Below are 26,010 nucleotides of genomic sequence, written 5' to 3' on the forward strand. Positions count from 1 at the left end.
ACCATAAGGGAAAACATTCCCCAGCACACTACACTGCAAAAGTAAAAATTTGTTGAGCCCTTAGAACAGAAACAGTTAAACGGCTAGTTAAAAGGAGTAGCACTTTATATTTTTATTTTTTTAAAATTTGCATGAAAGTAACTGCATTAAGTTGCCAGGTGCAGCAAGAACTGAAATCAGGCACATGGCTGTGCAGCAGGACAGCGGCTTCCTTCTAGCTTAGTCACAAATCTGCAACTCCTGATACAATGTTTTCATACAAAATCAGTTAAAACTGTGATTTACAGGGCAGGTCCATCTTCTGAAGGGATCTAAAGCCAGATCTGCATTTCAGCACCCAGAAATGAGTCTGTCTCTGCTGGGATTCCCAACAGGCTTTTAAATCATATTTGAAAGCTGGAGGTACGCCTCGCTATCTATACCAGGCATGTAAATAGCTTCATAACCATCAACTGGAGGCTTGCTATTTTCATATAGTCCCACACATCCAATTTCCAGAGGGAATCCATCCGGATTCTCCAGGCACCAAAACGCGAGCAGGATTTCCAAAAGATCAAAGCAGGTTGAATGCCTCAATCCATTTAAACTGGTAGCCTGAAGGCACATAATTTTGCTTTACATACATTTGAAAATCCCACTAAGAACCTGTGTAAACACAGCTCTAAACCAGTTGTGAAAGTGTTTTGGGAAATCCCAGTATAACCAGTTCTGTAGCTGGCGGTCAAGTGAAGACAATAAAGCGCTTGAACGCTGTCACATACAATAAATGTTCATGCCATCTACAGAACATCAAGGGACAAAGATATCATAACAGCGACCGGACTTTAAAATAACCCCCAGCACGCAGCCTCTCCATCTGACAGCCCCAGGCAACCTCACGGCTCCAGAGCTGCCCTCCAAACACCAGCTGGAGCAGCAGCGCAGCGCTGCTGCCGGACACACCGCATGGGCAGGTGAAGCCTCTGCACACCTGCAGCTCCAGCAGCTGTCACACACTTACACCCTCCAGAAAACTCCACGGAAGCAATCTGCACAGACAAATGCTACGACGAGACCACAAAGCCAGAAAATCCCCTTACACGTGGCACATGGCATCCTCAAAGAGTACCAGGTTCATGGCAGCGTTGACCTCATTGTAGTTGTCCAAGGCTTCCACAAGGACCTGGTTCAACTCCTCCCAGGATGGAACTGGCCTGTAACTGGGTTCACCAATGCCTTTAGCAAAATGGCAATAAACATTCATTCTCTTGGTCTGCTCTAAAGTTTCCTCAATGTCCTGTCAATGTCAAAGAGGACAAAAAAGAATAATAAAATATCTATTTATATACACACATGTAGAACAAGCATAGGAAAAAACCACTGCAGGTCTCTGCCATCTTTTCAAGTAAGGTGTGGCATTCCAGCAAATGCCTTTTATGCCCATATAGTTGCACCCACATGTTGGAAAAAGGGTGAAAGGGAAAGAGGGGAAAAGGAGAAAGCCCCAAATCTGACTTCTTTTGCTCTGACAACTTTTTGTCAAGTCACAAAAACTCAACTCGTTACCATAAGAGAACGTGGCCACAAGAAAAGCCCCGCGGCAAGAGCCATAGCATTAGCCTGTTGCATGGACAGTGATAAACCTGGAGGAAAGTCCTGCTGTCTGCACCGCTTATCGCTTCAGCGAGGCTTGTGTGATTCACGTGGCAGCACAGCTGGGTGGTGCCGGCCCGAAGGGAAGCAGGTCTGGAGCTTTCACTCGAAAGAAACTTTGGAAAAAGGGAAAGCACTAGGGATTTGTGCCTGCATGTCACTGTGCTCCCATCAAGACCAGGGATCTGATCCTTCTCCTGCTTTTGCCAGGAGACTTAAAGCACTTAAAGGAATTTAATTAATCCACAGATCCCAAATCGCCTCTCCCCATTGCCCTTCTGGAGTGCATCATTCACCCCTGTCACCGCAGCAGCAGCCCAGGGTGCAGATGACAGATTTTGCTCCTGGGCTCCCATTAAGAGCACTGCCCTCCAGGCAAGCGAGTGATGGGCAGACACTGGGTCAAACTTTGATAATGATGTACATGCTTACAGGAGAAAAGTTCATTGGGAAAGCAGAGTTAGGAACCTCAACACTTACATCATAGAATTTCTTCACCATCTCCAGCTGGATTTTATCAAAGGTACCGTAATCGTTTTCTTCAACCATCTTATCCCGGTACACCCGGTTTGACTCATGCAGGTAGAGTTTCACTAAGTCTTGGGGTTGCTTCAGACATTCAGGGGTAGAGAACAGAAGGCCCTATGGAGAGCAGAGACAGTCAGTGAACCCCACCATGACCCCAAGGAACCAACCTCACCCCAGCATCCAGGCTGCCACGCTTAGGAAAGAGCCGAATCGCAATATGCGGAGTCATTACAGCAACCTGCAACTGCCCTTCTGCGGCGAATGAAGAGACGGGACGCAGCTTGATGCAAGCAAATGTCAATTTATTGTATAGAAGCACGAGTTTTTATAGACACTTTCAAAAGCTGCACATTTTAAACTAATTGGTTCTTGAAGCTAAGCCTTGCATACTAGGCAATCCCTGATTGGTGGTTAACTACCATCAATTAACAACAAGGTGTTATCTTTCCTTGGCGTCTCCCACTCCCCTGTGCTCTGCAAACATGCCTCATCATGTTAATTGTTGTCTAGACAAGCTCGAGCACATTCCCCTCAGCTAACTGATTGCCGCGCATGGTCCCAGGTCTCAGTTTGCAGACCGCTCCTGCATCTCCCCCTTCCTGTTGCACAAAAAGAACCTTTGAAACCGAACGAGGAAAAAACAAGGTATAAGTAATAGAACAAATAAAAAACCATCTGAGACATATTATCAATGTCAAAATAACCCACTGTCTCTGTTCCGTACAATTTTACAATTGCCTCTTTTTGTTTTTGAACAGCTAGTACCAGGTTTGCCATGTTCTGCAGGGCCCTTGCAAACATGACAGCAACCAAGGCAATAGCAAACAAACAATACTGCCAATTGAGTGAATGGATGCCAAAAAGGCTGAAATTTTCTCAGATTTTGATAACATGTTGCTGCAATGGGGCGCCTAAAATCCACGCAGCACATACCATCAGAATCCTCACAGCCATGTCCTTGAACCAACAACAAAAAGCAGTGGCAATTTTGACTCGCATTCTTAACTGCCTACCAAACAAGGTGATTTAACTCTTTAATGCTTTCCCTGCTGTTACTCCGGATAAGAGAAGAACCGCTGTGACACGTTCCCATCATAGCCTCCTACTACATTAGCATCTACAGAAAGACAATTATCGACATTCAAAGTGTAAACAATATCATCTTTTGGATTAACATTATACATAGGTGGAAGGGCACACCAAACAAGAACTGGTTCAGTCAAAAAGTTCGAAACATAGCATGCCTTCTCTGAACATACCTCTGGGGTCATTCCCTTCATTCCCTCTCTTTTTTTATGCAAAGAGAAACACTTTTACCATAACAGAGAAGCCCCTATTTACATCTCTGAGCCCGGACACAAACCGCAGCTGTATGCTCCACCAGGCTCAGGGCAAGAATCATTCATGCAGTTACATAGCTATAAAACTCTACAAGCATGCAGACACCTATGAAACACTAGATAACCATGTTTATCTTTCCTATTCTCCTTCACAATACCTAGCTGTTCTCTCATCTCTTGTTAGGTCAAATATTCTCCAGTTTCCTCTCCTGTATATCTCCTCAGACATTCTCTATCCTCCCCTTTTTTGCTTAATTGCGAGGAGGCAAAGGGTGTGTGTAGGCTGGGTGACCATGACCTGCTTTATGTTACAATCAACTAAACACTGAATACAGGGAAAAAAAAGCATGGGAGACATAAGGCAAACATCAATAAGGTGGTTAAAGATAATTATAATAAATCCTGTAATACTTTTGAGTCATGGCCCAAAGTTTCCCAGCCGTGAGAAGAGACCAAAGGCACCCCGCCCCTGGCTCTGTTGCAGATCTTTGTTTTAAGGCTTTTGAGTTTTGTATACTTTTGTAAATTAATTCACAGTGGTCACTCAGATTCACGTAACACACCCTATCAAAGTCTTCACACTTGTGTCCCTGTGCTAATAATAAAAATCAATAGCAACTCGGTTCTGTAGCAACATATGATGGACAGAATCAACATCTGTTAATAAGCCAGAAAAAAAAGAACAGTATTTGTAATATTACTTTGTTTAGCAAGCCAGCAGCCTAATTTACTAAGCAAGTTAAGAGCGTGTACTGTTCTTACAGAAGAGATTAGAGAAGCAAAAATCTGTTATGCTGCATTCCAGAACTCAGCCTGAGAATTACAGTCTGCTGTGAGTTCTGCGTTACAATCATTTGACACATGTTGGGGTGGCGATTGTGAAAGTTGCCCGTTTACAATTTTCATTGGCATTATCACAGCTAGTTGTTTTAAAAGCATCCCTTGAGCTTCCTGATGTTCGACTTGTTGCAAAATATTCTGAAGCCAATCAATCAAGTTAGTATTACAGTTAGTGACTCTCTAGGACCCTGCAAGACTGTGGCAAGACTCCCGCATCCGGACTGCCTTAATAGCCATCTCATTCATTTGCAAACAGTTGTCCCTGGGATACCTTGCCTGAGTCACAGAATCGGCACAACTAATTTTCTCCAGCCAACTGCTCATAGTTAACAGCAATTCCCCGATTAAGGTTTTCAATCAAGGCCACTATACATAGCTCACAAAAATCAGATAACCACATCATATACTGTATCAGTTAGTACCATACAAAGCAATGACTTCCAATCATGCAGTGTGAGTGTATAAGGCTCTGCCATCACTTCAAGAAGGGACATAGCAAATGTATTATGAATCCTCCCTTCCCGCACTGCTTTGCTTAACTCTTTAACAGCCTCGTATTGCACAGGCTGCCACTCTGCAGGTTGATTTGTCTGACAAAATACTAAACATGCCATAGCGACTCCCAAAACCTATCACTTAAGTGTTTCCCACTTGCATTCCTGCCACCAATCCCTCAGACTCCCTTTCACCCTCCCCAAAAATACAATCAATGCATCAGGAGAGACAAGGGGGTGGGGGAAAGGTTTAGCTCCTTTTCCAGATCTATAGGACCTGGATCAAAAGGTTTATCAGTGTCAATAAAATCATTGTCCGAGTTGTCCTGTTCCCGTGCTTGGTCCTGTGTTGTGAGGGTCGCTGCAATCAGTGACAGAAGCTTTGGGGGCAGAGGAGGTGTGGACGGAATCGCCATCGCTGACGGTGTCTTGAGAAGAGTCGCGCTGTCGGTGGAATTTACAGCTTCCTCTGGTTTAGCACCGTTAGTAGAATTAGTCCACACTTGGCAAAGAGTAGTCAGAATTTGCCACCAAGATGCTAAATACATTCCCGACACGGAGTTCCCCTCCGCGGCAGCATCATACAATTGGCTGCTGTATGTGCACACTTTCATTCTTTCAAAGTCTCTAAAGTTTCTTGGCTGCTCACCTGTCTCGATGAATACAGGTGTTATCCTCGGGGTTTAGGTTGTCCGCCTGGTCCAGACAGCAAGACGATCGTTCAGCCAAGCCGTCTCCTCCGGAACGCAGCCCTCTTCCACGAGCTGTCTTTTTTCCGTCTTTATTCTTCCAAGGCTTCGGAACACCACCACAGGGGTCACCATTTGAGGAAACTGAGGCACGGACTCCCTGATCTGACTAGAAGACCCTTCATGAGTCCATATACGTCTCTTTCTGGGGACGAAGCCTGATTCCCCATTACGGATTTCCCACAGCTCACCTCTCAACTCCGGAGGGATTTCTGGCCGGCTCCTGCTTCCTTTCAGCAGATCATTCAAGGTTCTGTGGGATTCGCTGCATGTCGCTCAGATAGGTGATTCGAGAGCCCTTCACGTTAGATCCTTAAACGCATCACGTCGGGGTCACCAATTTGCGGCGAATGAAGAGACGGGACGCAGCTTGATGCAAGCAAATGTCAATTTATTGTATAGAAGCACGAGTTTTTATAGACACTTTCAAAAGCTGTGCATTTTAAACTAATTGGTTCTTGAAGCTAAGCCTTGCATACTAGGCAATCCCTGATTGGTGGTTAACTGCCATCAATTAACAACAAGGTGTTATCTTTCCTTGGCGTCTCCCACTCCCCTGTGCTCTGCAAACATGCCTCATCATGTTAATTGTTGTCTAGACAAGCTCGAGCACATTCCCCTCAGCTAACTGATTGCCGCGCATGGTCCCAGGTCTCAGTTTGCAGACCGCTCCTGCACCCTTCCGAACAAGCCCCTACCGAACAGTCCCTGGAGGACATGCCCTCCGTCACCCCCTGTCTCCCAAAGCAGATTGTATTTGTTATACTTGTTTCGATACCCTAAACAGCATCCCCAGTGCAGCCTGGCTGGGCTGCTGGTCCTGACCTCAGCAGCAAAGAGCACACAGTGTGGCTTTTTTACATCCCAACACCATGCCATGGGTGCTTTGTCAAGAAAAAAAAAAAAAAAAAAAAAGAGTTTGGAAATTTTAGTGGTGATGATATTTAAAAAAAAAATAATTTTTAATTAGGTGCATTCTGCCTGCAGGAAATACTAGTTGCTGTCTGTTTATCACAGTATGTTTATCATGAACTCTATTAAAATGCATAAAAGAATTATATTTCAAAGAGATGTCGCCTATAACTAAGCCTATTAACAGCACACAGGGTTTTCAATGGTATGAATTAAATAGCTTTTATTCCTAACATCTAATTATTTATACGTAAAATATAAAATGTATTAAAAGCAATGTAAAGCAGTCCCTCTCAGCTCTATGGATCATTGCTCAAACTGTTTGGGTTTCATATTTGTCATTACAGCTGCCAAATTGTTATTGCATTTATTTCAGAAAAAAAAAATAGCAAGAAGAGCTGACAACTTGAAGAGAGAAAGGTGAAACCCATCAGGTCCTAAATTGATTTAAAATACCTAAGATTTTAAAAAACTAAATCAGTCACTCTAAAGACACCCTGAGCCGCAAAAGTTGTGCTCTTGATGCAAGCATGTGTAAGGCTACCTCAGAGGGAGGAAAACCCACGCTTCAGGAATCTGTAATCAGTTTATTAGCTTAACACCTGCACATCTCCCTTTTCCTCACTCTGCAAACCTGACCTGCACACTCCTCTCAGCAGAGCTATCACGCTCCTCTGTGAGCACACCAGCTGCGTCCCCAGCAAGCGATGGGGATGCTCTGCCTGTGAGGCTGCTCTTCCAGCCACTGCGTCTATGGCTGGGATGCGCAGAGGAATCACGGCCATGGGTCACTGCACCTCTGATGGATGTGGTGCCAACACTAAAAAAGAAAACAGATAGCACCTTGCCCTTTGTCACATCAATGCAAGTTTTATCCATCTGGCTCTTGAGTCCTCAGGTTGTATTTTAGCCAAATCTTTCAGCTTCTCCCCCTCACCAGAAAGGTCAGAACTCTGCCACACCAAGGCTTCTCTACACAATTATGTCAAATGTCATGACGTCGATAAGATAGTGACATGCCAGCAAAGGCTTTGGCTGAGAGGCACAGCCGTGCCCACTGGGGTGCCAGGGCATCGCCACCGGGCTGCAGGGAACCACCACACTCTGGCCGAGACTCATTAGATCAAGATTTATTACCAGGTAATCCTGAGTGACAGGCTCCTCAACAGCTTAATAATCACCCCAGGAGATGATGATATTTGGCACGGAAATGGGGAATATGCTAATCGTCCCAGCAAGACTTGTCTGCTGTGTTGTCGCCACGCATCAACGTGCCGGCGGAGACAGGCTGTCACAGGTCTGACAAGGCAGGACCTGAGCTCAGCCGGGCAATTTTCCCATGATCTCCATGAAACAAAGGACCGAGGAGCACCCATGACCCCATCCGCCTGCCAGGGTGCCTGTCCCCTCCCAGCAGTATCTCACGTGCTCTGCACCCACCACAGCTGTGCTGGGGAAGCCTGGGAGGTATTTCTGCCACCCATCAGAACCCTGCAGACAGTGACAAGTACCCGTCAGCTCACACTTCACGACGTCAGCAGGCTGGGTGGCCAGCAGCCCTGGCCAGGGGGGCAGTTCCCACCACGGCTCCATGAAGGAGCCTTAGCTCACAGCATTACACACAGCAGGTTATTGCAACCCTCTGACCAGGAACTGTCTCCAAGAGCCACATCGCACACACCAGTTCTCCAGAGTTTTATCCCCACCTCCCCAAGCACTGGTTCCTCACAAAGCCTTGGAAGATTTCCACGAGACACCAGCTTTTACGCAATACCATTTTCTTCATCTGGAAGTTTCAGGTGCTCGAGATTTCATTTGAAGCCACTCACAAGTAAAAGGATCGGTCATCCTTCTATAGCGAGATGCGCAGCACTGGTACTGCCCGCAGTATCTTTGAGTCCTACATCACACAGCCACATGATTTTTAGTAATAGAGTAGGTCTTCAAAGAAAATATTCAAAGTCAAATGGTCAGATGGTCCAGTGGAGAGAGATATTTAATTGTTTCCTTGTACCCTAACATGCCTTTAGGGGAACACATGCAAGAAATGCATACTCCATCTCTACATGGAAATATATTGCATATAAATAGACAAAACAGGAACTAAAAAGGTCTCTGCACATACAGGACAATCATGGATAGTCAAAGGCTTTGCATGCTGCTACCTAGAACACAATAAAACCTACGTGTAGAGAGAAGCTGAATATTTGGATTTAAAAAAAATAAATAAAAAGCACTAGACACATTCAAGCCATTTTGGCAAAACCTGCAAAACTATAACACCCATCCAGCAACCAAGGTCTGAAGCAACATAATGTGAATTCTGGACACCAGGCTTGCTAAGCTGATAATTATTTCCACTTCTGAAGCGTTGCACCCCGCCAGGCTCCCTGCCAGCAGGCTGGCTCCCTGCTGGTGCTGAGGGCAGCACCGGGGTGCACAGCCCAGCCTGCCCTACACACCAGGCCCAGGGAAGGTGCACGGCGAGTGCGAAGAGCAAGTTAACGTGCTCCCGCAACGGGGTGATCAGGTGACAGAACAGCAAGTCTCCTGGGCATAAAAAGGTAAGAAAAATAAATTGCTTTCTTTGCAGTCTAAATAACATTTAAAATAATAACTTGTGCAGTGCAGCAACCCCTTCCCGGGTGTCCTGCACTGTTGGACTACGCACTTGGCTCTCCTCCTTCCTGGCGTTACTCTTGGGGCTCCTGGAGCAGCCTCAGCACTTTGAGGACAGCGGTGACATGGAAAAAGTGACAAACACAGCATTTCTATCAGCAGTGCGTGGGCCAGGAACCCGGAGTGCTATTTAAAACTATTGCACTTATTTTAAAACATGCTCATCAGAGGGGATTGATGAGGGGCTCCAGCCACTCCACCGGCCCTGCAGAATGCTGCGCCTGCTGCGTGTGATGGAGCAGCCCATAACCAGCCGCTGGCATCTGGACCTCCATTAGGAAAATAAATAGCAGGGATGGTAAGACAGCAGAAGGGGGAAGGTCTAAAACCAGGCCGGCTCAAGTAACCAGATCCCGACCAAGCCCAAGGCTAAGTCATGCCAAACAACCGCACAGATCTTCATGTGACATGTTGCTTGGCAATCTTGTTAGAAAGGGGAATAAAAAGCAAAATACAACCCTGCTGAGTCTATGATTATTATTTTACAGAGATGACAGATATAATTTAGAGCATAATACCATGGTAACCCTTTCAGATGGAAAGACAGACAGCAACAGGGCTTTCTCTGGTGTGAGCCAGCAGGGAATATATTTTTAAAAAGCATAATCCACAACTCTGTCACTGCAGAGACCTGTCTTCTTTAATCAAGGGTAAATTGCCTGAGGCGTACCAATCAATTTAACTCTGCAGTGCATGGTGGGACCTAGAGGCATGAAAAGGTGCCATAGGAATGCAAGGAGAAGTAGTGTCAGACTTTAACCATAGATGGGACCTGCTACAACAGGAAAGTAACAGCACCTTCCGATGAGCCTGAAGGACTATAAAGGACTGAAGGGTGACCTTGCCCCTGCAACAGTACCATCACTAACAGCAAGTGATATAGTCCAAAGACAAGGAGCCAGGGCTGCCATTCCTGCAGATCTTGCCTAGACTTACTCCAGCCCCTTCTTACCCATCACCTGGACTGTGGTTTCCATCCTTCTTTCACCCTAACCATTCCCAGTGAGATGTGACAGCAAATTTAAGCTGGTTTATTACAGCTAGATTTTACACTGTACTTACTGAGCCTTCTGTAAGCATTTAAAAGCAGCCCACTAGCCCAGGGGGTTGAAGATAATCACCTATTTTTGAGGGTCCTTGTTGTTCTTTTTCAAAATCAGGAAGGAGCATCACTCAATCCAGACCCTAGTGGGTTTCCAGGTCAGCAGGGATCTGAACGTGCTTGCGCGCTTATCAGAGAAACTGCCCAGTGCTGGCTTCCTTCTCACCTTGGCTCCCTTTCTTCATCCACAGCCCTCCTGGCAGTCCCTCCCTCCCTGGAGACTCGTGTGCCCCTCTGGGGAGCCAGCCCCTGCACATACTGCCCTGGAGACACCAGCTAGTTCCTACATGAGGGCCTGAACCAAAGCTGAGGGTGAGGACATAACTAGTCAGGCACAAAGAAGTCCCACTGAAGATGCTCAGATCCCCAGAGGTGATCATACCAATTAGTCTGGACAAACATGAACAGTGCTTGACAAAGCCAGCCCGCTGCTGCGTGCCCCGGTCTCCTGTCGCTGGGTGTATAGGCTGCGATTTTTCCCTTTGGTTTCACCAACACCTATTTTTGTCTAGACAAACCTCCCTGGTGTTTTGTCATCATTCAGAGTAAAAACCTGCTGGAGTCACCTTCAGCTGAACCCTTGCACCAAGCGACACAGCCACCAGCCTGATCAGCTCGGGTCGGGTGGCGATGGGTATTGGGTGCAGAAGGAAAAACAAGAAGGCAATAAGCATCCCTGTCTGTCTGCTGAAAGGAATTACTGCTGACTTGTTTTGGGGCAGTCTTCCTTGTTTTGTGCAACATTCATGTACATACCAGCTCAAAATTAACTCATTCTTCATTAGCTGCAGTAATTAAGACACAGGTTCTTGGAGTGTTTTGTAATGAGACAATTAGCACAGGGATCCTTGTCATAAAAGCTGTCAGGCAGTTTTGACAAAGGAAATCAAGCTGGGATTGTAAAGTCCTACTTAAATGTTTAGGTACAGCATTAATATCTAATATTGTATGATAATGACAGCGCCGCTGGGCAGATTGCAGAGGGAGCCATCGTTAGCGACCTGTGCAGAGCCAGCAGCATCACAGTACGGCAGCAGCAAGCCCAGGGCTCGGCTCCTCTACCGCTGCAGGTTGCATACGGTTTGTGCCTTTAACAATTATCACTGGCTGCTTGTATAATTACAGAATAGCTGGTAAAACAGCAAACCCCAAGTGCCTTTTATATATGCAGCTATTACGCACTTGGTGTTTGATTGTTTGTCTGGGATTAAAAGGAGTTTGGAAAAGGCACTATGCACTGACTTACAAGCCTTACCTCCACCTTTCCTCCACCTTCCCACAGGCTAAGGAAACACAAATGGCCCTCACTGGGGGGGGATGGGGGGGGGGGTGTTGAGGGGGGGGTGTCCTCCTGTTTCCCCCCCCCCCCCCCTCTTTTTTTTTTTTTTTTTTTTTTTTTTTTTTTTCCCAAATAGCACCACATCACGGGTCATGGGTCGGAGGTGTAGACCGCAAGGTGGGTGCGGAACTGGCTGGTCAGCCAGGCTCAAAGGTCTAACTTGAGGCCAACTACCAGCAGTGCTCCTCAGGGGTTGGTACCAGGTCAACACTGTTTAATTTCTTCCTCCATGACGTGGGCAGCGCACTCTCAGCAGCTCTGCAGGTGACACTGACCAAGCAGAGAGGTTACGGCACCAAAGGGAGAGACCTTGAGAGGCTGGAGAGAAACGCTGTGTGAGGTTCTATCCACTTTTGGGTCCCCCAGGACAAGACAGGCGTTAATGTACGGGAGCGAGTTCAATGGTGACCACCAGGATCATAAAACAGTGGAGCCCAGGACATGCAAGGGAAGGCTGAGAGAAATGGGTTTGTTCAGCCCAGGGGAGGAAGGAATCTCACTGCTGTCTGCAGCTACCTAATGGGGAGTTATAGAGGAGAGCGAGCAATTTAGGGGTTTTATTTGGGATGTGCATAGCAAAGGGGCAAGAGGCAGCAAACACAAATAGCAGCAAGGGAAATTCTTGGTGAAATAAAAATATATAAACTTCACCACAGAGTGGATTTAGCAATGCCAAAAGGCCAGAGAGGCTATGGGAACTCCAGCCTTGGAAACACTCACAACTTGTCTGATCAGCCTGACCTAACTCTGAAATTGGCACTGCTTGAACAGGGGGTTAGACAAAAGACCTCAAGCTAAATTATGAATTTATGAAGATATAATGGATGCAACACATGGAAATGCATTCCCAGGCTCCGGAGCTTCTTTCACACTCAATTTCAGGGAGAAAAAAAAAATAATAAAAATAAAGTGCTCCAGCAGAGCTAAACAGGAAACCAGGAGCTCTGAAAACCCTGAGAATATTTAAGGTAAGGAAATAATCAGGAACAAGCAGCAAAAGGTAAAAAAGGATTTCAAGAAAAATTGAACCACAATTTAAAAAACACGAGACCCAGGAGACAGACTCCCTTACTCCTGCAAGCCATGTGATAAACGAAAACCCATCTGAGCTCCTGTCACTGCTCCTACCCTCTGGGCCAGCACCAAGATCTGGCAGGACATTTTCTAATATCCCACAACCTTAGCACCTTTCAAGAAGGCTACAGTTAAATTAAAGCTTCCAGTTGAAATGCTCCTTTTCTCTCTCTCTGCCTTTCAAAGCACAGATTAACTAGAAGTCAGGATTTAACATGACCCACATCTAACGTCAAAGGCTGCTGATGTTTAGCTGAGCACAAGTGACAGGTCTGATTCCTTCTCAACACAATGGAGTTATTAACTTTTCCAAAGTCCTGTTCTTGGATTTCCCATTGCCTGTCATTACTTCAACCCTTGTCTGATGGACCAGAACACAAGGCACTGAACTTTCAAGCACCTACCGTGTAAAACAGACATTTTAATAAGAAAGGTAACAAATGACAAACTGGGGTTTTACACCAGGTTATGGTGTTTCTAACCTCTTGACTAAGAACTTTCTCAAACTTTATTAATCAGCCTTAAATTCTGAACGGCTCTTTGAGCAGCAATACCTACTGCTTCAAAGCATGAAATTTCCAGGGGGAAAAAGAAAAAAAAAAAAACAACTCTCCCCACTGTTGAAGAAAGCATTTCTAAATCCCCTTGGTATAGAACTGGCTCCAGTGGTAATTCAGTTTCAGCAATTAAGTCAAAGCTGGTTTTGATTTATTTATCAACTCTTCATTATTTATGAACTCTTCCAACGCCACCCTCCAAGCCCATGCTGAGTACTTGACCACTGAGGAGCTAAGAAGACACAGCACTATAGGCCAACCAGCTGAGTTGAGCCAGTTACTGCTCTCCTATTTTCAGGGCCAGCAGCCCACCAAGCCGCTACCTACCACACTTCAGTGCAATAAAATTATTTCCCTGTGTGGTGGAACAGCACCGTTAATCTACACGTTTATACGCGTGGGGCTGAGACTCACCAAGACAAGCCCAGCTCCATGACACTCACCAACAGTTGCTTAAGTGCTGAAGTCAGGAGCCCAGAGCTCCCTTCTGTTGGTTCCTTCCACAGCCAAAGGGCATTTCAACCCACCTAAAACCTGCACCTCCTTCTGGAACTGCTCATCCCACCCCGTTGACCACAGGAGGCTGCAAAGTAAATGAGCTTCTGTGTTACTCAAAGTCACGGGTGATGGCTCTGGAATCCATCCAAAATCAATCAGAAATTAGGGAATGGTCCAAGGTCATCCCCTTTACTTGGGGGACACACATACTGTGTCACTGCTAGGTAGGAGACTGTGCTTTGCTCAGCAAGGCTAGCTGGGCCAGAGGAACACAGGTCCACAGCGTCCCACAGCATCAGGACAAGCTCCAAGTGTCACAGGACAGCAACTGCACTTACTTGGAAGATATTGGAGAAGTCTCTCAGGTTGAAAATGTAGTGGAACTTGATAGCCGTTGGCAGGAAAGTAGCAGCTACTTTCTGATGCAGTCCCAGGGCAAGGGCAATCAGCTGCTGAGCAGATTTTTGCACGGCCCCTGAAAAATTCCCACTCGTCAGGTGCTGCGTTAAAATGGTGCTGTAGATCCTGGACAAGGCATCGCGACCAGGGATGCAGAGAGCAAAGACACAGAAGTGACGCTGAGGAAGAGAAAGGCATGGAAAGGTCAGAGAGATGGGCAAGCACCTCTCAAGCTAAATGCCCCTGGGGATGATGCAATTGGCCACGGTGCTAGATAATCTCATCTAGGCTCCCCTTCCCATGAAAGGCTGGGCCAGATGATCTTCCAACACTTCCAAAGGACATAGAGGTCCCTTCCAACCTGGGATCTCTATGACTCTGTGACTTTCTGTCCCCCTCTTCTAATTTCCCAGCAGAGGACAGTTGACATCATTCTGCTCACTAAATGGATTTTCAGCTGCATTTCACAGCTGCTACATTGCAAGTTCAGTCCATTGAAGAGCTGAAGGGCTCTGAAGGTCCCACTGACCTCTGATGAAGCCCAGTCACTGCCTCCATTAGAAACAGCCCCTGGAAGGTGCCATCTCCCAGAAGACCCTTTACTGGTTTGGAACTTGCAAAGACAGAGGGGATGCCTGTATACAGCCAGAGGACACTTCATTTGAACACCCCATCTTGCTAAAGAGGAACCAGGGCCTGGGCTGACTCTGGTCATGAGGTTTCTCTACAAAGGTGTGAAATTTGCTTCCCACTACCCTGGCTCCCCAGCAGGCAGCAGGTCCCTCCCTACGAGCAGGATCTGTCCCTGGGGAAGCCACCCCACCGAGTTACGGCTGTTCTTGCACGGGCATCCCTTTCTCAGGGTATTTCTCCACTACTGTTCACATGCCAAGCTTCATCCTACAGCACGGCAATGCTGCTGAGAAGGGCACCATCCCTCTGGATGCCATTTGTCCCTGCCTGATGCCAGCAGGACCTGCTCAGTGGTTTTGGTCTGCAGGCAGGGAACAACCAGGCTGCCTCTGACCAGGCTCTGCCACCACAGCCTCGTGGCTTGGAGAAAGGGTAAGTAACATCAGAGCTGATAATAACCAGCTCTACAGCCTGGGCAGATCCTCACAGCTCCCAAAAAGAAAGCACTGATGTTTAAGATCTGTTCCCAAGTCTATACTTCTGTTACCATCAGCACTCACATTGTTTTTTTGGCAGGGGTTCTTTGGTTTTCTTTGTTTGGGTTTCCCCTCCCCACCTCTTTTTAATGAGGATATATTGCCCACTCCATCAGAAAATTTTAGAAACCAAAAGGCTTTAATGAACTACGTTCCAGAGCTAAATATTAGCTAAATGAAGGCAAAAATCAGTCTGTATGAATGAGGAGGTTGTCCTGAAAGTAGGTGTAAAGCTGGCTGGTGACTTGCCACTTCTGTGGCTGAGCAGCAGAACATGGGAAAAAACAAACAAGGGAAGCAAGTCTGCTGCTTCACTATTAGGAATTAGTCACTCGACAGATTCATGCCATTTTGACCGATAAAACGACAGCAGCAAGATCTGCCAGTGGTTTGCCTCTACCTCATGCTTAAATAATCCACCCCAAAATGAAGCCCGTGACGTGCCTGCCATGGCGCAGGGCTTTACCTGCAGGCGAGGGTTGATGGTGAAACTCCCCGCAGTCGGGTTCATGCACGACACGTACTGCACGTTCATGATCTCCTTCAATGACAGCTTGGTCCTGTCGTACCTTTGGGCAAAAGAAAAGTGGCACAGTGACCACAGCCCGAGCAACTGCCGCTGCCTCTCCCACGGTGCATGTCCATGGGCTGCCAACCTCCACGTGTTTTCAGGGGGGTCACATCCTGCATCTCACCAAGGCAGGGCCCAGGCTCGCCTGTGCATCTGTAGCACAGCCTGGCACACACAAGTCCTGCTCCTGGTGGAAAGCTTTCAGCTTCAACTACCTGCAACTAATATTATTTCCACCAGCTAGTAACAATCAGTGAGCAAAGCCCTCAGGTCATAGATGTCACTTGCATGGAAATGGTAAAAAAAAAAAAAATATATAAAAAAAAAATCGCAGGAGTGGCTGTGATTTGAGCTAGCCCGGGTCAGGGGCAAGCAGGCGGCTGCTGCCGGGGGCAGCTGCCCACCCGCTGCCTGTAGGGAAGGAGGGGGACTCTGCCGATAGAGCCAGGGTGCAGCCCCAGGACCCTGCGGGGGGGCTGCTGGGGCCAGGGCAGCCCCTGGGTAGCAGCAAGCTTTGCCCATCTCACTCCTCACCATCCCTGGAGTGAGCTGCAGCCCCGCTGGGCTGCGAGAGAGGCACCGAGTGTGCAACGAGAGCGCAGGCAGAAAGCCTGGACATGACTGGGAGGGGACACCCGTGCACTGTGTCCCCCATGCCTCCGGCAGAGCCCTTTTTCTGTCAGACTTCCCCAACACCCACAGAGCAAAATTTCTTCCTCCACTCCACTGTCTCCATACTTGGGAAGCCCTCGGCCAAGCTGAGGCATGCATGCAGCCGAGGAGACTGGCAATTGCAATGAGTGCCTGCTCCGTATTCCCCATGGTGAGAGCTGCACGCGCTCCTGTCCCATGCCGCACGGCTGGCTGCAGTCTAAAATGCACCGATCTCCTCCCAGAACACTGTCGTTTTTTCCTTCAAATTATTTCTGCCTAGAAAATGCTTGTTTGTTGCTGTCTGACTGAAATCAACATTAGGTCCTCCCAGCAAGGCCAGTTCATCTCACAGCTGTGGCCAAATCCATGGCCTTCCTCTACTCAGCATCACAGGGCATCGAGGCTGAGATTCATGCCCCCCTTGCAGGCTCTGCACTGGGACATCATAAACTGCAGCACGAGCAGAGCAAAGCTCCTGCCAACCAGGCCACGAGCAGGTGAGTTTGCTTGCTGGGGACATGGGGAAACCCCAAAGCCGCACAACGCTGGGGTCACCCAGAGCCTCCCAGCCAGCCGCAGCCCAGCAGGATACAATGGCAAACACGGGGTGGGAAGAGGGACCCAACACTTTGACATCTCCTCAAACCCCATCCCCACCACTGGAGCTGAACAAAAAGGTCTTGGACAACGATGCCCGAGCAGCCTCCTACCAGTGGCCGTAGTCGAGGTGCTGCCTGATGAGCGTATGGGGCTGCACCGTCCCGTAAGCATCCACTTCAGGCATGTTCAGATCATCGATGAAGTACACAAGCCTCTTGGTACCTGGAGGGCCATAATTCCTGCCAGCCTTTTTATCCAGAGGTTTCTCAAGCATGCCTGTACGGAGGCAGAGGTGGAAAGCTAAGCCACCAGGGGAGTGACTGCTGCAAAACAAAAAATGATTTCTCAACCCAGCTGGATGCAGTGCCTCGTGTAGCTACAGCAGCCCCAGGAGGAGCCGAGCTACGTGCAGGACAGGCAGGGCTCAACGAGCAGCACAGGGGGAAGCCTCTGTCCCCTTCAGCTGCCACCTGGGCTCTGCGTTGCTTTTGGGGGAAGAAGAGCGGGTCTTGGCACTGGATGCTGCTCACCAACAGGATGGTGGCTGTCCCTAAGGTGAGGCTACAGAGGAGCTGGGAGCCCTGCACGGGGCTGGCACGGACCCTTGGGCAGCTTTTTAGTGTCACTTGACCCAAATCAGAAAGCTCTCAATTCCTCCATTCAAACAAAATACAGCAAACAAAAAGTCTGCTATAAAACAGGTTTACTTCAGAGCAAACCAAAGCATTTCATGCAAGATAAAGCCTTTTGAATCTCTTCTGCATACTTTTTTTTTAAATGAAATCGTGCTTGCTGAGGTTGTTCTGATCTGTACAACAGAGCAGTGAATATCCCCTGCTGCCTGCCCCAGCGATACCATGACCACACCATTAACAGCAACGGCTGGGCACTGGGAAGGAGCAAGGAAGATGCTGTGGGCACAGAACCCCATGAGCAAAGCTGGTTTTGTCAATCTAAGAACACTTTTTTCCCTCTTAGTCAAAAGAAATAGGTGATTTTGGGGGCAAATTCCTGGACACTTTCAGAACAATCAATATTTCTTATTTAAATGCACAAGTTCCTGATCTCCTCCCCAGCATTACTCAGACCTCCAAACAAAGTGACAGAACTCAATTCCAAAAGGAGCTGCCAAATAGCCACCTAGCTTTAAGCAGGGTCACGCACAAGCAAGGGAAAGCATGGAGAGAAGTTTCTTATTTCAAGGCTTTGAAAAATTTTAATTTGTTTTAGCAGAAGGCCGAGGATATGCATTGCTGTAGATTATAGAATGTGAGAATTATTTATAATGCTGGGCTGATATTTGATAAAAATCATCCCACATTGCTGCACATAATATTTTATAGGCCATTGATTCCTTTGATTGCAGCCCAGGCAACCTCTACTGACTCAGTAAGTGGAAAAGCAAACAGCAGCATCCACTGTCTCAGGGGGTCATTGCTCTCCTGAAGATGGAGGCAGAATTCGTTTCATTTGCAGAGTTTTGAGTTGTCAACAGACCCATAAGGTGCTGCAGAGCACCACGGTAAGTAGCAGATCTTTGTAATTAGGGAAGACTGGTAAATGTAAATGGGACTGGGAATTTTCATAAAAACCTCCTTGTGAAAATGTACACTTAAGCCATTCATTATCACGTGCAAAAGTTATTAAGGAAGATTTATATTCTGCTTTTTTCAGACCACAAATCTTTTAAAACATCATTTTTTTTTTACTGCTTCGGTGCATTCCAGACAGCTTGTCTTTCCCACTACTCAAAATTCAACTGATTCCTTGTCATAGACAGTTGCTGCACAAAGGAATGAACTGTGCTGAGAAAAATGATGAATCTTTCCTCAGTGGAGTCTCTCTCCCCCTTCAATAAAACCACAATATTTGAAATATCTGGCAGCAAGTTAAATTAAGTGTTTCAAATAAGCATTTAATTTAAATTTAATTAGTCCTTAATTAACATATAAAATCAGCCCTTTTTGAGGTTAAACAAGTATGCAGGAGATTCATCACACTGAAATGCAATTACTGGGGATCAAGTGACATGTTTGTGAAAGTTGCATTTTAATTCAAAGCTATATCTCACAATGCGTCCGTGTCTGCCTCTCAGATCCTGACATGCTCAAATTAGCACCTGAAAGAAACAGTCACTGCCAAAGAGACTTTGCAAGTGCAACTCCTCTCGCTTGCTGGCTGTTGATCAAGGGGCAGGGGCGGGGGGAACCAAATAAATAATATTTATTGCCGTTTTCTCAAGGCAGATCTGGAGCAGAAAGGTGCTGAGTGACAGCAGCAAGGAGGAGCAGAGGTCCAGGAGGGTACAAAGCAGAGAGCGCAGCAGACGGGAGGTCCAGGGCAATGGGCTGACAGAGCGACAAATGCCACAGAGAATGGTATTTGGTCACAATCCACCAAAGAAAACCCCCAAACTGGCCCCAGGCTTGGGGGGAGAGAATGCCTGGCTCCTTTTAACCCCTATACACAAGGCCATTCTGTAAGCCACAGGGACTGCAAGGATGGTTTGAACCATGCACCTGTTTCCCCTAAAGGGTGCACACTCTGCACCAACAGGCACCCTGCCTAAGAAATTACTGGCTTTCAGGTTAGGCTCTTTTTTAAGTACGAAAAAGAAAAAAAAAAACCCAAACCCAAACCTGCTTAGTACCCATGCTTTACAAATTTAAAGAGGTGCCTGCTGGGGAAAAAAAGCAGCCAACTGACAAACTACACAAAAAGGGACAAATTAACTCCAAAAAAATGAGCAGTAGGGAACCGGGCCAAACCATATAAATCATGCTTCCCAATGCAAATCTCACAGCTACATCTTCATCCACACACGAGATGGCTTGCTCCTTTCTGCGGAGGAAGAAAGTGGCTGCCTCAGCCCATAGCTCACAGCCAGAGTAAATAAGGATGGGCTGCCACGTCTGCCTGTAGAAATCTCAACACCTGCACCCGCTGGCCTGTCCAGATGGAGATGAACAAGCACATGTTCCCCCACCCAGGCAGCTGGGCGGACAGACAGCTTAGCTGTCAAGGGTGCTTTGCAGAGACCCCACACCAGGAGAAAAGGAAAAGGGGCACCTGGGAGGGGCAAAGGGAGGTTACAGCCACCACACCACCCAGGGCGGCAGGACTGGCCAAAAGGAGAGAGAATCTACCCATCTCTTTCCTTGAAGGACAAGTAACCCAAATAATTTGCATCCACACCGTAGGCAGAGGCATAAGCACCACCCGCAGGGCTGATGGGCACGGGCAGGAGAGCCTGGGAGGGAGGGAGGGCACCACCAGGACAAGAAACCCTTCCGACCTGCCCCAGAAAGCTGAACTGGCCCCAGGCTGCACAGCTTGGGCTAAGCCTGTGCTGTCACCCCTCCGCAAGCGGATCAGTCCGAGGGCAGCATTAAGCTCCAACAACTTTCTTATAATGTTTGTGGTGTTGGGAGCCTGGCAGAGCACGGACAAAGCCGCAGGCACTCACTGCCATTGGTATCCATCAGGGCTGTGAGCATGGCCCCACCCCCCCCCCCAGCACCACTTGGCCAGGAACAGCCCAGGGGGTGAAGGATAGACCCTTGGTCTCGCTGATGCTTCACAGATGGTGGTCTGCTATAGGGCTGGGGGAGTAAAGGGATTTCAGGACACTTTCATCAAACCAAGCTACATAAAGGAAGTGTTTTGTTTTATGGTGACCCACAGCTGTCATGCAACTCAAAACAAATCAGACTGCTTCATTCCTGGTTAATAAACACATGTATAAAATTATTTTCTCTCTCTTTAGGTTAACTCAAAGTGAAAACACCATTCCAAAATAAGCCACTTCTCAAGAATTCCCTCCTTTATCTTTGTCTCTGAAGAGGCTACAGAGCAAAAGTGGCCTTCTCTTGGTCTCAAACTTCATTTTTCCATAACGTGCCAAATTCCTCATCAGCAACGTTCTTATGGACTTCCCTAGGGCCAGCAATTCCCTGGGGCTCTGAGACCCCCAGGGTCAGCAAGCCCTGCACTCCCTGGGGAGGTAGGGATGTGGGACCTGCACCAAGGGAACACACTGGGGTGCAGCAGGACAGAGAGGACAGCACCAGGTACCAGCAGCCCTGGCTTACAGCCTGCACATATTAATTAGCACCATCGTAGCTGCTAATTGGGATGCAATTCCCATCATTGCACCCTGAGGACAGTTTGGATGCTAGCCAAGAAACTCATCCTATTCAACACGGGCTTAAATTCAAGCATATTAAAGACACACCTCAAGTCAAGTAGGAGCCATGGGCTGTACCAAACAGCAGTGGATTTTAAGCGTGTGCTTTGGCACAGCCCTGAATCAGAGTTGTGGTGCTCAGCGTTCAAATCCTCACACTGGAAAATGTCACCTTCCTCAAAGGAGGGTCTGCTGACCTGAGAGTCTCACAATGGGACTTAAGAGCATGTGGGTGTCAGCCCAGCACAAACAACATGGGCAGCTCTCCCACGGCTCTTCCCCTGAGCACCACAGTGTGCACCCTGCTCCAAACCCCACCAGGTGCCCCAGGAGTGGGGTAACCTGCTGGGCAGAAGTCCTGGGACTCAGCTGTTTCCTTACCTTGCAGCATGGCAGAGGTGGTGTAGTAGTTAAACGGGACCTTCTTCACCACATACGCATCCGTGTCCAGTGAGGAGAGCTGGTCCCCCACCAGCACAGACTTACCCGTGCCAGCATTGCCCACCAGCATCACTGGGCGCCGGCGCTCCAGGAGCCTGTCCATGAAGTAACGCAGACGGACCGTCTCAGTGGTAGGCACCAGGCAAGCCTGAGAGGGGCATAATGAGCAGGTAAGCATCCCCCATCCCTGCCACAACCCCACAGCCGCGTTCTGGGGAGAAGGAAAACTGGGAGAGCCAGGAACGAGTGCGGTGACCCCAGTTTCTAGATTGCACTAGGAAGGGAACGATGCACTGTTGCCAGCCATTGAAATCCAACTGCTGTACAGATGAAACCTTGACAGCTGGATGCTGGGAGCAGCATCTGGATCTCCCCACAACATGCATTTTGCTAAAACAGTAACAATTTTTACAAGTCATCTGCTCGCTGTGGCGTTTCTAAACAGAAAGAAAAGAATAGCTGGCAAACGCAATTCACTGCCTGCAGAAACTCTTATTTTTTTGTCCAAATCATAAAAACATCTCTATTTTCAGCCAAGCAGAATGACAACATGGTGTCTCAGGGACTTTGCCACTACATTGTCTCACATCCCACACCCTGGCCACACCGGCTCCTGGGTCCCTGGGGTGGCTCTGAGCCCACCCCTCATATTTGGGAGATTGAGGATGTGTCTTCGCAGTCAAAGCACAGTAAAGAAGGATGGGTAATGTAGTTATACCTCATAAAGGATGCCATCCTTCTTATGAAGTGCTCGACCTTTAATGAGTCTTCATTGAAATGTCTGCGTACAGCCACTAAAATGCAAGTGCTCCTCCCAGACAAAAAGCATGCAAGGTTCATGTACCTGTAATGGTATTTCTGTATCAAATTCAAACTGGGGAATAAGTTTAGACCAAGGCTCAAACTTCTTCGTTTCCGGATCAATGTAAACATCAAAGACTGTGCCCTGAGAGGGAAACTTGATAGTCTTGAATTCTGTCACCCACCACTTGCTGAACTCCACCCTGTAGTCCACAAGCTGCAAAACAAAAAGTGGAGAAAATATGCTAATCTGGAAAAATTCATTAGTGATGGAGAACGTTATCTATCTCAGTCCACCAGAGTGGGATTAGTCCTTAAAATATATTCCACAGCATAACAATCTTATCCTTTTTCCTATTATTAAGCCTAATTTTTCATTTTCTTCATTCCTTCTCATCACTCCTATTTATTCACCCAAATAATTCATCCTCTGTGTTGATCACTCTTGGTATGTCTGAGATTAGATAGATGGATCAATTTGAAAAAGAGAAATACGTGCCTATGACTAAACAGACCACTTGATTGATTCTTTGTGCCTACTTCTTCCAACAGACAAGGACACAACATCCGTCTACATTTGTGGTCATGGTTAGTCAAAGCATGCATACTAAAGCCTTTCCCCATAAATCACACCACTCTATTAATACTTAGTTGTTGTCATCTGGCCTCTTTTCAAGCCACAATGTTTTGAGGAAGCAGGACTGCAGACAACAGTGTACTAAAGCATCAGAGAGGGACCGTGCCCCTTTGGCTCTGCTGTGTTTCCATGCTGCCATATCACCCTGGAAGCACCCACTTCCTTCTCTTTCCCCATTATATCCCTCCATGCATGGAGAACATGGAGCATCTGAACTTTTTAAGAGCCAGGGTAACAGTTTTGCTTTAGATGCTGGGTCAGAACTCGCAAAATGTACATAGTCTCCTCCCCTGCCCCGGGTCTCCTGTATGGCATTGGGCCAGTCACTGTGCCGGAGCATCTTCCCATGCAGACAGCAGGGACTACAGCCTTCTGCCCTGGAGAGAAGTTGGTGGGGGAAGGAGGAGGAAAGTGCTGTTAAAAAGATGCCTGTGAAATACTGTGTGCATAATTGAGACAGTTTTAACAGCACAGATTCTTCCTGGGGCACCCACAGGTCTCTCCTCCCCATAGTGGCAGTGCTTTCCCATTCCAGAAGCCGAGGTGGGACCGCCAGCACGCTGCCCACAGGCTGCCCAGCCTCCACCAGGAAACCGGCGTGCGCAGCTGAACTGAACTGAGCATCCTCTGGAAAATCTCCTGAGCCACCATCCATCAAAAGACCAGAGGCTTTGAAAAAACACGTTATTAGTATCCACAATTTTGCAGTCTCATGCTATTCAGAGAGGCAGAATAACTGTAATTCTCCATTCTCCTGTTGCTTTAACTCCCGGCAGCAGCAGCAGAATAGCCTGCAGGAGAAGGACACGCATCACTGCTAAAAGCTTTCTCACAAGGGTGTCCTTGCCCTGCACAGGCAAACTGCCTGCAGCCACACTGTGACAGGCTGCCCACCCACCCAAACCGAGCAGTTAAGTGGAGCTGCTCCAGCCTCAGCTCTATTGCCAGAACAGTGTCGAACTCAAACTGCTTCTTTAATAAAAACTCCATATGGATTTCCGCTAATTTCAGAGCCTGGAAATGGCAAATCTATCATCTGTTTTTGTACAGGGGCCCAGCTACCCACCAACAAGCATCAAGTAGCGGGAAGCCTTCCAGACCGTTTCTCCTGACATTTCAGCAGCAAAAGGTCAGCACGAAGGGCACCTTCAATGGAGAGCAATAAACAGATTTTATATTGGATCGTTTTTCATCAGGCTTGCCCTCACTCGGACTGCTGTATCCTCGTGCTCGTCTCTGACATTTACAGAGCATCACAAGCAGTAATGTACAGTCCAGCCTCAAAGTCAAACCTCCCGGAGGGATGCTGAGCCCGCACACCAGCCCAGCGCGAGCGTGTGCCACGGCTCCTGCTCCCCAGGGAGCTGGGCAGGCAGTGGAGCCTGCAGGGCCAGGGGCTGACTGCTACGGTGCAGGCAACACGACGTCCATCTGCCACACGACCGCACTCCAGCCACCTTGCTCAAGGATAGACAGACAGTGGCTTGTACTGCTGAAGCAAGGACCAGCAGTGCTTCCCAGGCTTTGTTTTGTTGGGTTTTCTTTTAAATCACCTTGCACTGACAACACGGAGGCTGCGTATTTCCCAGCTGGCACATAGGAAATGGAGGGTTAAGTCCTCCACAAGAACCAAGAAACCTGGTCTTGCACACGTCATTCAGTGGCAAAGAGAAGTGATGGCATCGAGTGAGCACCAAGCTGAGCTTGACATGTGGTGTTTATTGCTTCCTGAAACATCTGCTCCTTGGCATAAAGCAAATGTCTAGCAAACGCTGTTGGTCTAGCAGTGAGACACATGCAAAAAACATGAAGAGACCCCAGCGAGCACTTGAGAAGCCTCCGAGAACAGCAGTGCCTCTCCCTGAGCTGGGGAAGGATCTCTGGTACCAGGTCCATGGAGAGACCTCTCACTAGACCCAAGCCCACTAGAGACCAGATATGGATCCCTGAGCCCCTGGCAGCCATGTCCTGTCACTGGGCAGACCCACACATCAAGATAACATGCTTTTGACTTGGGGATGAGGCATCCCCTGACCAGGAGATGCAACCACCCGACAGGTTCCCAGCAGGAACTGGGCATAACCAGAGCAAGCAGCTGCAGAATGTGCCGAATGTTCTTCCACCTGCAGGCTTTGCAGCTACTCACATTGCTCCCTGTGCCACTTGCTGAAAACCTGGTATTTAAAATCTAGGTCTTCAGGTGCCACCTGCTCTTAGACACCTCGACAAGTGCCTCAAGTTTCTCCTGCCTGTCTCTGAACCAGTCACATTAAAAATCTCCATCAGTCTGGGAGCTGCAATGCCAGCAGAGGGTGGAAAGCCATCCTGCAAGCACGGTCTTGAAACTGTGGAATGGAGCCAAGGGTGGCCCCGATGTCGGCAGCAGGGCTCTGACACACAGCCCGCTGTCTTCTTGTCCGTTACTACTGTTAACAGCTGGAAGTTGTAATAGAGCAACAGCTTTTCCAATTACTTGGAAACGATGAGACAGCCCCGCTGTGCCAAGCTGAACCACGTGGCCAGAAAACTGGGCAGAATGGGGCATGGGGCTGAAAGAAAATGCTCAGTTCTCTCCTGTGCACAAGATGCTGGGGAGAGACAGAGCATGAGGAGGTCAGAGGCAGCAGTAGAGCCCTACTTCCCCCAGGCAAGTCTGGAAAAGATCCTTCCCAAGATCCCTGTTGCTCACAAGCTACAGCTCCCACCAAAGCTGCTGTGTTCCAGCCCAGCTGGGACTGTCTGTGTTTTCCCATAGGAGCAGGACCTGAAAGGGGGCTGAATGTGCAGTATCAAGTGCTGACCTCGAGA

General features: G+C 47.9%; 1 protein-coding gene across 1 annotated transcript in view; it reads right to left on the reverse strand.

Annotated features, from left to right (window-relative positions):
* Positions 1-26,010, reverse strand: part of DNAH9 (dynein axonemal heavy chain 9) — a 188,722-nt gene that overhangs the window by 108,693 nt on the left and 54,019 nt on the right. The window contains exons 37-43 of the mRNA XM_040588011.1: positions 22,609-22,782; positions 21,705-21,912; positions 17,248-17,413; positions 15,779-15,881; positions 14,083-14,322; positions 2,113-2,274; positions 1,080-1,276 (exon numbers count right to left, since the gene is read on the reverse strand). Of these exons, the coding sequence (XP_040443945.1) occupies positions 1,080-1,276; positions 2,113-2,274; positions 14,083-14,322; positions 15,779-15,881; positions 17,248-17,413; positions 21,705-21,912; positions 22,609-22,782 (1,250 nt within the window). The remainder of the gene's footprint in view (positions 1-1,079; positions 1,277-2,112; positions 2,275-14,082; positions 14,323-15,778; positions 15,882-17,247; positions 17,414-21,704; positions 21,913-22,608; positions 22,783-26,010) is intronic.

The sequence above is a fragment of the Falco naumanni genome, chromosome 1 (genome assembly GCF_017639655.2).
Source record: "Falco naumanni isolate bFalNau1 chromosome 1, bFalNau1.pat, whole genome shotgun sequence".
NCBI lineage: Eukaryota > Metazoa > Chordata > Aves > Falconiformes > Falconidae > Falco > Falco naumanni.